Here is a 14,798-nt window from a genome sequence, read left to right on the forward strand (position 1 = left end):
GTAGGTGATCACCAACATGTATAAATTGTTTTGTGCCAACTTTAACTTCTTCACATCAATGGTAATGATATCCTATTGTGATTGCACTTCACAACATTACAAATATACAGATGTCTTATAAAATGATGGTTCTTCACCTCTAAATACAGAGTGGCCCAAAAGTAGGTATACAGTCCCGCACTGATCGATCATGACAGTTTACTAGAGATGGCCAGAACCGGTTCCTGTTGGAACCGTTTTTCGAGTCTGAACGGATCCGGTTCTAGAAGATCCGGTTCCGAAACCGGTTTTTCGGATCTAGGTCTGGAACCGGTTCTTCAGATCCAAGTCTGGAACCGGTTCTTCGGATTCAGGTATAGAACCGGTTCTTCGGATCCAGGTCTGGAACCGGTTCTCAAGATCCGGTTCTGGAACCGGGTTTTCGGATCCAGGTCTGGAACCGGTTCCTAGGACCCGGTTCTGGAACCGGGTTTTTGGTTCCAGGTCCGGAACCGGTTCCAGAACCGGTTCTGAAAATCGGATCTCCGAGAACCGGTTCCTCGTGGAACCGGTTCCGCCGGAACCGGAACTTTGTGGCCATCCCTACATTTTACATCATTTACTTATTGTTATCCTTAAGATCGGAACAAACCAAAGCACATAAATTCACTATCTTAATCAATTAAAATGTCATACTTGATAGATGTAGGTCTGTATACTTACTTTTGGGCCTCTCTGTATTTTGAATCTCAAGAATGAACCAGAAATAGTAAACATGTTACATTTTCTGAACAGCCTAACCAGGGGCGGATCCAGGACGGAATTCTGGGGGGGAGGTTGTAATACTGCTACTTAGAGCTACTTTTAAGAGCTCCAAACTCTGGGATGGGTTTTATTTATATATAAAATAAGAAAGTTTCTTCTTCTGGGGGGGATCGCCCCGATCGTCCCCCTCTGGATCCGCCCCTGGGTCCAACTCTTTCCTCCCATGGAGTGGGGCGTGGAGTGACTCTCTAACTTGCCCCACCAATGCAACGGTTCTGATAGATTGATTTTCTTTATGCAATTTGTTTGATGAAGTTTAACGTTTCTTGTTAGTACCGAGAATATACAAGACAAGGACTGCAGTTAAGCACGCTAATGTCTGAAGCAGATATGCTCACATTGAAGATTGGATTTGGGATCACGGGCATATAAAGCACGTGTGCTCTTCACTTGATAACTCGAAGAACCAGCTAAGATCTCATAGTTAAATTTTAAGACTGGAAATACGTATTAACAAAAGTGGCAACTCTAAGACTCCCAAAATTATGTAATGTTTTCATTACAACAATATTAAATGTGCAATAATAATAATAATAATAATAATAATAATAATAATAATAATAATAATAATAATAATAATAATAATAATAATAATAAATCTGGCAGTTTTGATCCCTCGTTTGAGAACATGTGCTCGAGGTGAAAAGTTGAGATAAAACTATAGATGCATTCTCACATGGATTAAGTGTTGCAAAGAGACATCAAAACTCAAAAAAGTAGAAGATACGAACAAGTAGTTTCCAACCTCTGCATCGCAGCTCCGTTGGGTATGTTGCAAAATTTTAGAATTTAAAAATAAATTTTATGGTATGCACAAGGTCTGCAGAGTCCATATTTTAAACAACATGTTTTAGTTTTACCAAGAAGCCTTTAAATAATACGTTAAAGTCAAATTTGAGACATGCAATGGGAGCAATAATGTTCAATTCTATTCAAAAACCTATAGTCTTATACAGGGTCATCATTTGGGGAGAGCAGGGGGGCAGTTGCTTCTCCTGAGTTTAACAAGCACACACTTTTTAATAAATTGTATACTAATAAAGACATGGAACTTTCATGTCGGTAGATAATTCCTCTCCCCGCAAAAGCAGAAGCTGAGATGACACTACTAGCAGACTCGCAACCAGCCACAGAGGTTTGGGGGGCCATGAATATGTAATGGGGGCCAAGTCACCAAAAATTATCTTACAAATATCTAAATTGTGTTTTTTTGAATTAATAATAGAAATTTGTATTGAGGCCTAGTTGGGCCACGAAAAGATTTTGGGGACCGGGCCCCTAGCCTCCTCTAGTTGCGGGCCTGGCTACTAGTCTTATAGTCTATGCTTGTGATTTATGTTATTGATTAAATATTATAATTTAAATTAAATATCATAATTCTTGTTATTGATAATAACAAATGGAATAAGGGTGCACTGTTGTAAGTATTGAGTAAAAGGCAAAAATATCATTGAAAAATAAACTAAAAACTATAAATGCATTCGCACACAGATTCAAATACAGTTACTACTTATAACAGCTGTTTATTAAAAGTACCTGATTCGATCCCCAGAAAGTGCTGTAGCGAAAGAGATGCTTTGGTTTGGCCTTCTTTGAAACGATCTTTACTGTCTCTGTAGAGCTGAAGATGCAGACAATCTGGAAAACAATGAAACGAATTAAGAAATTAGTTACCTATTTATTAGCTATAGCTTCTCTGTATAAAGCAATTTTACATTGAAGATATAGCATATATATACAAAATCTTCACTAACTCCCTACCACTTTTTGTTTTATAGTTTGATAAATAACTCAATGACAAGAAACGACATGGTATGCACAGTGTAAAAAGTAAACCGGTGTTCGGACATTTTTAGAGAATTTTTTGTCATTGTTTAGCATGTCTAAAAATGTATTAAAGTGTTCTATCAGTGAAGAAAAAAAAGTCTAGAGTGCGTCCTAATAGGGATTAGTAGGAAGTGTCCTAAGCAGGGTTGTTGGAATTCCCTCCAGCCCCCACCAAAAACCCACAATACTCCCTTCAAAAAACCTCCAAAAATACACCTCAAAATTTGAATTGAAATAATGATCTTAATGAGATCATAATTAGTTTCTTCATTCGTGTTTCTCAGTACATGTCTAGTTTGATAATTGAATATAAATTATGTTTTAAAAAAAATCAAAAGGAGGTATCCAGAACAGAATACTATTGAATATACAGGGTGTTTCAAAACAACACCGACAACGCAACAATTTCTATAGAAGTAGTTGGTGAGTACTTCAAATTATATGCCCGTAGCAAAACTCTCTCTATAAAAATGTCGCGTGAATACAGCAGGATTCTGAAACACGTATTTTTGGATTGTGCACGTATTGTTCCTAAGTGATGTCTTGACCTGACTACGGTAGGTCCCATAGTTTCGGAGCTACACACCTTTAAAGTTCATTTGTCCATGTTTTCGGCTGCCTATAACTCCGAAAGAAAGCATTTGTACACGCAAGTTGAACTACACTTTTCGTCTTATTTTGGTGTTAGGAATCACCTCCTAAACATTGTCGGTGTTGTTTTGAAACACTCTGTATAATATGCGCGGATCCAAGGGAAGGGCTATAGGGACTATAGCCCCTCCTTCACGCTCAGGTACACACTGGATAAAATGGGCTTCAGTCCTACTTTTTTTTTTTTTTTTTTTTTTTTTTTTTTTTTTTTTACACTGTATAAAGTGGCAAACTATGGTTTAGCACCTTCCGTGATCATATCTTGGATCCGCGAGATCCGTGTTTGGGAACAATGCATAAGTAAGTTTGTTCGCACTCGATCAAATTCACTGTAACAGTGTTCAAATGTAATCTGGGATAAAAGGGAATGCGACTACGTTTTTGTAATACATAGCTGTGTATTAATACAAGTCAATAATAAAGTGTCTTTCTTTCTCCATGTGTCAGTTGATTGCAAATTGAAAATATTTCTTTTTTTTTTTTTTAAAAAAAAAAAAAAGTTTCCCAATACTACATTTAGATAATTACACACACATACAAACGAAACAATGTTGCACTTAAAAAGGAAACTATGATAATGATCAAATGCAGAAATCATTTTTTTTTTTTTTTTTTGTAGTATCGTAATTTGAATCAAAGACACTATAAATACTTTACTTAAAAAGGAAATTACTGAACATCTACCTCTATTTTCTCATCGCTACATCTGGATAATTACACACATAAAAAGGAAAAATAGTTGCATTAAAAGGAGATCGGGAAACTCTTGAATTCTTGTGTATCTGGTGGAATACGTGACGTACAGTACAACTATCGTATGTTACAAAAGACCTTTGATCGTAAAATGTATTGCAAGAAAGCAAATTGGCTACTACTAAAAATGAGATTTAGAGAAAAAAATCCAACATTTAAGTTCCTCTCTCTTCACCAATAAAACAGAATTTTTAATGTTTTAAAAAAAATCCATCAACCCTTTTAGATTCTTCCATTTTTTGAGGAAAATATTGACTTTCAGTTAAGTAGCTACTGCTTCAGTATTATTCATCCGAGTATCATGGATAAGTCATTCTCTTCAAAATAAACAAGCTCTCAAATGGTATTATGCGCATGTGTGCATGATGTGCGAAAAGGGAAATTTGCGGAAAATAGAGGAATTTCCCACTGCATATCTTTTTTTTTTTTTTTTTTAATTTGGTCTCCCCCTCAGCGGCCTTGGCTACAGGACCCAAATAATCTACCTTGACAAATATTATGGTTTAAGCGTAATGCATGTACCAAGTTTCATTGCAATATCTAAAATAATTATGAGGGGAAATTATTTCTCAATCCTGTTCTATAATACACATTTCATATATAAATGAGAAAAAAGTAGGAAATATAAATGAAAGTTTCCAAACACTGCATTTATCAGAATATCATGGTTAATATGTCATTCTCTTCAGAATGATACAATCTTTTAAATGGTAGTATCTGCATGTGTTCATAATGAAGGAAAAAAGAAAATTTGAGATAAATAGGGAAATTTCCCTCCAATCTTTTTTTTTTTAATTTATTTATTTTGGCACCTTTTGAAGCGGTCCCAGCTACAAGTACCCAGACATAACCTACCTTGAAAAATACTATGCCGAATTTCGATGCAATATCTAGAACAATTACAAGAGAATAAATATTTCTTAATCCTGTTTGACACTAGAAATAAAATAACAAACTATCGGAGATTCGATCCCAGAAACCGCATTTTTATCCTTTTAATATACTACAAATTACACCACTCAATTACCATCCGCAAACTCACGTAAAAAATAGCTAAAACGATACTTACTTCCCTTGTTTGGCCCAGAACTAAATCATATAAAATTTTCTGGATGTAAAGAAGGAAATGAGGAGAGAGGAAAAGAGGGAAAATGCTACCATGTTCATTTCATAATATATACCTATGCGCATTGGATGTGGACCTGAAGTACTGACCGAACAATACTGATACATTTTCTTTCCCTTCCACTTTGGCGAAGCAAAGGCGTAAATATTTTTACGCTACCCTACAACACTTGACTTCGTTTCAAGTGCAAACTTTAGGGGACGTTATCACATTATATCGTCGAACACAAAGAAAAGAAAATACATTTTGATATAACGTTATACCCTCTAGACATACGACAAGAAAAATCACTTTGAACTGGAAGTGGTAGAAATCTACTACCGCTTATGGCTCCAATTTCAATTGAGAAAATATCACACCATACAAATCAAACTTCTTCACGTGGTGTTCACGTGGCACTGCTACTTGTTACTCCAATAATATAAATATGATGTCTTATAGGATTTCTTTATAAAAATATAATCTCAAGTTAGCACATTTAGAGTTTTATCACAATTTTTCACACGTGTTCACAGAGTGTTACAAAAGTTGTATTCGATGATGATATTTGGAAATACATCATCATCGAATCCAAATAAGAGAAAAAAAAAAGTTCATATGGACTTGTGCTCGGAAGTGCGTAATTTCGTAGTTTTACGGTGACGAGAACGTGAAAAAAATAAACTTTAAAGGCCTATAGTCTCACTACTATAGGATCGATGGTATCCGGTCAAGACATCACTGAGAAACTAGTATGTGAGCTATGCGAATATCCATCTCTCAGAACCACCGATACTTGTACAATCAGGCTGTTTGGGAATACTTGATCACTCCCCACCTACCTCTCTAAAAAATTGGTGTGCAAGTACTGGAACATTCTTGAACATAGATATTTGGATAGTTCATATACCAGTTAATCAGTGATGTCTTGAACGGACTATGATAGGTCCCATAGTACAGGAGCTATAGACTTCTAAAGTTCACTTGTTTCACGTTTTCGGTACCCTATAACTCCGAAAACTATCCACTTTTGAGCACAGGTCTATATGATTTTTTTTCTTATTTTGATGTAAGGAATCTGTTCCCAAAATTTTGTGACACATTTTTGAAATACCCTGTATATTGTTTTGAATCACTTCATTTATAGAGAAAAATAAACGAAAGAAAGAAAAAATATAACAGATGAGTAGCAAAGGTACTAAAAAAAAAGCAGAACTAAATTAAATAAATTTATATTACTGATTGTTTTTATTATTATTATTTCTGAAGAAAATATAAGACAAACGGAAGACGCCAAGCAATTGAAAGAACAAAAGGAAATGCAATTGACAAATTACAAAAAAGAAAAAGAAAGAAAGAAAAAGGAGCAAAGAAAGAAAGAAAAAGAAAATGCAAAATTAAATTAAGTATACAACAAAACACGATTTTAATTTACATGGTAAATAAGCCAAACACAAAGAAAATAAATCTCTATTAAACAGTACTCTACAGAAAATACAAGTGAGTTGCAAAATACCCCGACCTTTGAGAAGAAGAAAAAGAGGAGGAGGATGAAACGAAAAGATGAAAGAAAGAAGCTATAAAGACATTCAATCTCAAAAAAGCTTTCTTTTTCTCTCATTGGTATTTCTTTAAACAATCAACATACTGCTTTCAAAGCTAGATTTAACAGATTCTTTTAAACTGTGAATTTATCACCATGTTGAAACAACTTTATTAAATTTAGTTTGAATTTGTTAGCCTCAAGTGACACAACGATTTAAGTCTATCTCACAGAAGGAACGACGAATTAATTACCTCCCGGAGCTTCTCACAAGCTGACGAATGATGAGAAGGAATCAACTACCCAGCTCTGTAATTGTAATTGAAAATTTACTATCAGCATCTGACTGGCGAAATTAACTCTTGATTTAAAGTAAATAAATAAATAAATAAAACATACAGAGTAATACAATAAACCTTTTTGCTCACATTTCTATAATTAAATCAAATTAAGCTTCAGTTATTACTGAAATATTTTTTAAATGAAATATGAACAAAATCGCTTGCATCGTATATGAGAAAATAACTCACTGCTAAGAATGAACTACTCCTTTAATGAGAAACCACAAACGTCACATTATATTTTTTTATTAATAAGATATAACTTTACTTGTATATGAATAAAATATGAACAAAATAACTTGAGACGTTTATGAAAAATCGATCGACAAAAACTCACTCCCTTCCCATTTTCAAAAGGAAAATTTATTCACTCCATATTGCTAAGTTATTGATGATGTACAAAATGTGAACAAAATGTTACATAGTATGGAGAAAATCGTCTGAAAAATAAGGCACCCCCTTTTAATCCCCCTCCCCCAGAAAAACGATTTATATCGTACTATCGTCAGTTAGGCGCTTCGGTGAGTTAAAATAAGACAAAAAATAGCAATATGTTCCGTTAGTCAGTCAGTTTTTACTATTACTGAAGCACTTTCTGATACACGATGTTTCTTATCTTAAAAATTAAATATTACTTTTGTGGGCTGAATTTGGATTTAAACAGCATCGGAAGTGTCACTGTTCATCTCAGGGACCCCTAAAACTAAGTATTCGACACTAATATTGGCCATTTTCGATCATTTTATATATCTCCCTCTCCCCTTTCCCTAAGTTGCATCGTCAAAGTGAAATGATAAACTTCATCCCAGGCCTGAACCTCATCTATGTGGAAAATTTGATCGAAAGCAGAAGGATGGATCAAGAGTTATGAAGTTACAAACATAGGAACTTTCATTTTTATGTAGAATAGACTATAGGGTTATTAATAATATATTGATTTATAAAATATAAACATATCAGTCTCGAAGAAATTACAAATTTTAATTTTTATCATCTAATAAACTACGTTATTTTCAGAGTGATGAGGAAATTTGAACTCTTCCTTCCCCCTTCTAAGGAATCTTATAAAAGCTTTTAGTTTAATAGGTCTATTTGGTCCAGATACATTGAACGGTATGGCGTATATATATACACATCGGAAATATATATAGGGTGTTTCAAAACAACACCGACCACGTTTGGGAGGTGATTCCTGACACCAAAATAAAACGAAAATTATAGACCAACCTGGGTTCACAAATGCTTCCTTTCGGAGTTATAGGAAGCATGAAAAAAAAACATAAAAAAAAGAACTTTAAAGGTCCATAGCTCAAAAACTATGGGACCTACCGTAGTCAGGTCAAGACTTTACTTAGGAACTAATATGTACTTTATCCAAAAATGCATGTTTCAGAATCCTAAAGTACTCACGCAACAATTTTTGTACAGGCAGTTTGGTTACGGGCATATAACCTGACTAACTACCTCTATTAAAATTGTTGCGTGAGTACTTTAGGATTCTGAAACATGCATTTTTGGATAAAGTACATATTAGTTCCTTAGTAAAGTCTTGACCCGACTATGGTAGGAATATCATTTTTATTCTATCAGAATCATATCTTTTTTTTACTGTTTTATATATATCTATATCTATATCTATCTATCTATCTATCTATCTATCTATCTATCTATCTATCTATCTATCTATCTATCTATCTATCTATCTATATATATATATATATATATATATATATATATATATATATATATATATATATGTGTGTGTGTGTGTGTGTGTGTGTGTGTAAAGACCAAGAACAAAATCCTTCATTATTACCCCGGAACAGTATATATCTATATCTACCATTGCTGGTTTCAGTATTGGATCTCATAGAGGAAAAATGGTAAAGAATACAAAGATTGTTTTTTTTAAAAATACGGATTCAACGTCCTAAGAGTAGTTTTATTTTCGTCCTTAGCTCTCTATTGAAATCAGAAGTGGTAGGAAATTCAGTATTGAATTCAGATAGAGCAAAAACGGGGCCAAAAGCAAGAAAATGTCTTTGATATGGATTCAGCGCCCTAAAAAGATATTAATATTCTGTCGTTATAACTGTATTGAAACCAGAAGTGGTACATATTTGCCATTTTTTGGTTTCAGTATTGAATCCACTTAGTTTTTTTTTTTTTTTTTAAAAGTTGATTTAACAGCCCAAGCGTGTTTCGTTTTTTTTTTAAATTGATTTAACAGCCCAAGCGTAAGTTTAATCTCCTTCTTATCCTTTTTCCAACACGAGAAGTGATACCAACAGAAGTGAATTACTGAGGCAATTAGTATGTTTAGTGTACAAGAATTCCTGTCAATAAATGACGAATACCAGGTTTGTATTTAATTGTAGTATGATTGGTGAAGTTACAGTATTATTATCGTGGTGTATAAATCGAAAAGTTGAATCATTTACTTGCATTCAGAACATTTAAAAGATTTGTTATTTATTTTGATCACAATGCAAACACATCTGAATAATAAAAACCTTCGCATCTTTTATGAAATCATACTTTGCACCAGCTGCGCTCCATACTCCTTAACTAAAGCTGACAGGAGTAGTGAAAATGTTTATAGATCATTATTGAGACGTTGTATGTATTATCATTTCTCAGTCCACATGGACGGCAATAAATTGTACTTGATATAATGAGGTCCCCTGAGATCGCTTGGAGTGATTTAGGTCCTTGTTCTTTCTTTTCTTATTCCTCCCATTCTCTTTCCCTTTCTTAGAACCCCAGGCCTACAACCACCCTGTCACCATGAATTTCCCCTACCTTCCCTTCGTTTTTTTTTGTGTGCCCTGTTTTTTAACGACTTTCAATTATTGAGTCCTTTATGATTGGTTTGGTCAATGCGGTGAATTAGCTTTAGGGTATGTATGATTCAGGGTGCATAAAAAAGACCACAGCATGACCTCCCCCATACTCTTACTCATACTCACACACACACCAACACACACACATATACACGTAGACAAAAAAAAATCCAATAGAACTATAACAATGTTGCCACTTAATTCACTTTAGGAAAAGAGTGAACTGAAATTACATTTAGAATCGTAAAATTTATAGACAATTTCAAAATCTCCAAAAAATTCTAAGTGGGTAATTATGAAGTAATCAAGAATAAATTATTATAATGATATGTCAATATGTCACGAAAACTATCAGTGATCAATTATTTGAATTTCAGCATAATTACACTTTATTTCTTTCTGGCTTTATTTATTTGATCTTTAAATATAAAATAGTTACTGGTTGTCTCCAATATATGAGAGAATACCCAATCTGCCTACGTATATTTTTACCTTAATGAAGGGTTATGCATACGAAACACAAAATGTGTCTTACTTCAAATGGCTACAAAATTTGTGCTTCAAATTGTACGTTTTAAATAGGCCTACATTACGGAAAATACTTAGTTAAGTGAGTAAATAAAAAAATGCAAGAGCAATCAAAAACTAAAATTATGCCAAGTATCCTCAATAGTAACAGAGAAAATTATTAGCACATACATAGTCCTCACAATTTACGCAAATTTGTCACATATTAAACTATACTGGAACTATCAGCCTCCCGTTGCGTACTGGAAGCGTAATTATAACAGGCACGATTCGCATTATCACTCATTACACACAATGGCTAAAAAACGAAACAAAAAGGGTTAGTAAATTTTAATCATTAAAATCGTATCGCCTAAATAACTTTTTACTAAACTGGTCCGATTACTTTTATTGTATTATATTCGAAACCTACGAAAACGACTCTCTAGCAGGCCGCAGACATCCTTAAATGATTTTTTCTAAGCTAAGATGTTCGATTTGAAGGTACTCCCACATCCGCTACATTTTCCCAACTTAGCTCTTAGCGATTACCATCTATTTGGGTTCCTGAAGAATCATCTTCATGGTCGACATTTTCGTGACTGAAGAACTCTAAAAAGCTGTCTAACCGTTGGTGCAACATACACCTAAACGTGGTTCACCGAGGTACTAAAGAAACTTGAACACCAGTGGAACAAATGCTTTTGGTTGGAGAATGATTATATCGAAAAAGTAAGACTGCCTGCTCTGCAGTGAAGTTTGTGAATTTATCAGAAAAGAATAAAGTTCAAATCGTTATGATACACTCCACGTATAATTAAGTTGACCATGAAAAGATTTTTCTGCAACCGTCATTAAATGATTCTTTACAAAGTAGGGACCTAGATTTATCATATCCGAAATCGGGTTTTCGCGAAATTTCATGAAAAATGGTTAGAATCGTTGTCAATACTAAATTCACAAATATTCTAATAATCATTAACCAAGAACTGACAGCAGCTTTAGATTATAGGACATATATTATATAAACACCTGTATGGATATCGGTATCCACATAATCTTCCGATAAACACAGATCTTTAGGTCTGTGAAGTGAGACTCGTAGCCGGATGACTTGAACAAAATAATGATCCAAGTGATCCGAAGACCTATGCACGTGAATCGTGAGATTGTTTATTTATTTATTTGTTTTTTTTTTTCATTACATATTTTCTATTCTCTAGTGTTGCGTATAGAAACAATAAATAAATAGACATGCACAAAGCAGAAATATGAGTTATTAAAATTATATACGAAATTTTAAGATATCTCATTCGTTCTGGTTAAAACCCAAAAGGCTTTTTTGTGTTTGTGTGTGTGTATGTGTGTGGGTGTGTATTTTCCATCATGTATAACATTAATTAGCTGACTGGCGTTCCTTCCAGCATCGAGGCTATACGAGACGTAGATCTACAGATTAAAGTGGAATCCGAGCCACCGTAATACTTTCAAATTTCAAGGGAACTCCTACCTGGAATTGAGACATGCCAAAGGCATGTGCATTAAAAAGTTAGCGTTCAAAGTAGTGAAAAGTAGTAAACGCGTCACCTACTTGCTAGAATGATGTCTTAACTCTTTAACGCACCATTTTTCCGATCAGATTGGTTTTGTTTTAAACTTGTGGTGGTCTCGGTGTAGGAAATACGGGATTAAAAAAAAAAAACAATAGTGCAAATAATATGGGGTCTATGGGATATTTTACGGTCTATGCAAAGTTGCGCATTGATATCTGCAAAATCCACTAAAACCAGATAGAAGCAATAAAAAAATCAACAGTTCAAAACCTGTCCACCTAAACGAGCAAAGAAAGCTAAAAAATGACAAGATGACAACTCCGCATGCAGCAAGTAAGACTAAGAGTCAAACTCTGGCTTATTATGACATCTAGCGGGAAATTCAGAACTTCATTAGTGAAAGGGCATCTTAGCTGATATGCAAATCTGCTTTTCTATGTCCGAACTTGAAACTACATGGTGCAATATAATTTAAAAGTAAACTTCGCATATATGCAAAGCTGCGCACTAAAGGGTTAAGTTTGTAGTAAACGCGTTAGCTACTTGCTAGATCTTTCTATTTGAAAATTTTAACCTGAATCCAAGATGGCGGATTTCAAGATGGCCGCAATGACAGTACTATACAAAATTACGTATGTTTCTTCCTCTATTTTGATTATCCAGGGTATCTTCGCATTACCTTTAGCCGTTTCTAAATCACATGAGTTTATTTCAGATTTTTCCCATATAATATGTACTGTAATCGGATTCAAAATTTTAGGTCGCTTGGGGCACCATTTAATATTATTCAATGAAGCTAATTTTTCTCCTGGCTTAATTTAGTTCCATTTGGAACCATTTTAGGGGGTGAGACCAGCCCGATCTGAAAATTGATATTTATGGACCATATATATATATATATATATATATATATATATATATATATATATATATATATATATATATATATATATATATATATATATATATGCGGTGATTCTTTATCGGGTTTATAACTTCAATCAGTTATAATTCTTTATTAGAACCACATACAGACTTGGTTTATATGTCATTATACTACAAAACACTTTAAGTTTGACTTACATAGTGAGTAGTTGCGGAATTGACCACATGCGGCGCCACCGATGAGTCGTTGAAAATGGAGACTTTCACTGGTACGGAAAGAGCTAAATACGTGTTTTGGTTTGAAGAAACGAAGTCAGTAACGAGTGTACAGTGTAAGTTTCGTGCACAATACGCTAAGGAACCACACAGCAGACCAACAGCGTACAAATGGCACCAAACATTTGTTGAAACATGTTGTTCTGTGCGACACACAAAGGCTCCAAGGCGCTCACCCGTGACTGGCGATGTGGTGCAAGCAGTTAGAGAGAGTTTTATCCGCAGTCCTCGAAAATCTACACGACGTGCATCACAAGAAACTGGTATCCCTCAGACCACTGTTTGGCTTGTATTACGTTGACGTTTGTCCATGAAGCCATACAGATTGTCTTTGGTTAATGAACTGAAACATCGCATCACAACAGCCATCGCTCACGTTATCCCCGAAATGCTGGATACTGTTTGGCAGGAAATCGATTTTCGTTGGAATGTGTCCAGGATGACCGCAGGTGCACACATTGAGCCATAATGAATTTGTCACAAAAAACTTGAAGTGTTTTGCAGTATAATGACATATAAAGGAAGTCTGTATGTAGTTCCAATAAAGAATTATAATTGTTTGAACTCTATAAAGAATCACCCTATATATATACACAGTGGCGGATCCAAGGGGGCTATAGGGGCTATAGCCCCCTTGACGCTCAGGTATACACTGGATAAAATGGGCTTCAATCCTGCTTTACACTGGATAAAACGGCAAAATATGGTTTAGCCCTTCCCTTGATCATATCCTGGATCCGCCCCTGTATATATATATATATATATTAATAAAATACTAAACATTCTGTCTCAAACATTTTTTTAAACAGTAAAACTACTAAACTTTGAAAAATTAAAATTGTCTTCAGTAGTCATTGCAGAAAAAGAATAGATTAAATATTAGTGTTTGAATATAATTTCCGCCCTGATTTCATCTTTCAACATTACTCTGTATAACTATTCATTTGCAAATAATATTCATTTGCATAATATTTGGAAATGTTTTGTATATATCTACTGGTGAGTGAATACATCTGTTTCTAAAAACTTTATATATATATATATATAAAGCACTTATTTAAACCGCTTAGTGAACAACGCAGAATTCATAACATTGTTGTTGTTTTTCTTTTTTTTAAAAAAAATAGAAAATGTTAGGTACTGACGTGATCTAAGTCATTCAAGCAAGCATAGTATTTCAAAGGTAGTTCAAATTAATAACACATAACTTCTTGGCAATATATATATATATATATATATATATATATATATATATATATATATATATATATATATATATATATATATATATATATATATATATGCATGCGTATATTTTTGAACAGTTTGTTCAGCTCATGTTGCAGAATGTACATACGAGGCAAACTGGGAAAATAATTCAAAATATCAGCGAATTTTACGGGATTGCACACAGTAATATTGTTCAAAATAAAAACTGACTAAGAGGAAAGTTACTTATGAATAAATGTATATAGTTTTGATGAACAAAAAGGTAACTTTAATAACCACATAGAAGCTCATTACAACACTACATACATTTTTAAAGATAAATTCCCTACATTACATGAAAAGGTTCAGTGTAACATTTCATGATAATGTCCTGTATCCTAATACGGAAGGCTGAGTTGATTTTTTTTTTGTTTTACGTCCTTCTTCAACACACAAGTTATGAAAAACATGAACCCCCAACCACAATCAGGGCTTGAATAT

At 33.9% G+C, this 14,798-nt stretch overlaps 1 protein-coding gene across 1 annotated transcript in view; it reads right to left on the reverse strand.

Moving 5' to 3' along the window:
- Positions 1–14,798, reverse strand: part of LOC145661683 (uncharacterized) — a 125,984-nt gene that overhangs the window by 49,705 nt on the left and 61,481 nt on the right. The window contains exons 2-3 of the mRNA XM_081727011.1: positions 10,612–10,693; positions 2,341–2,442 (exon numbers count right to left, since the gene is read on the reverse strand). Of these exons, the coding sequence (XP_081583137.1) occupies positions 2,341–2,442; positions 10,612–10,693 (184 nt within the window). The remainder of the gene's footprint in view (positions 1–2,340; positions 2,443–10,611; positions 10,694–14,798) is intronic.

This window comes from Thermobia domestica, chromosome 10 (genome assembly GCF_964235325.1).
Source record: "Thermobia domestica chromosome 10, izTheDome1.hap1.1, whole genome shotgun sequence".
NCBI classification, from domain to species: domain Eukaryota; kingdom Metazoa; phylum Arthropoda; class Insecta; order Zygentoma; family Lepismatidae; genus Thermobia; species Thermobia domestica.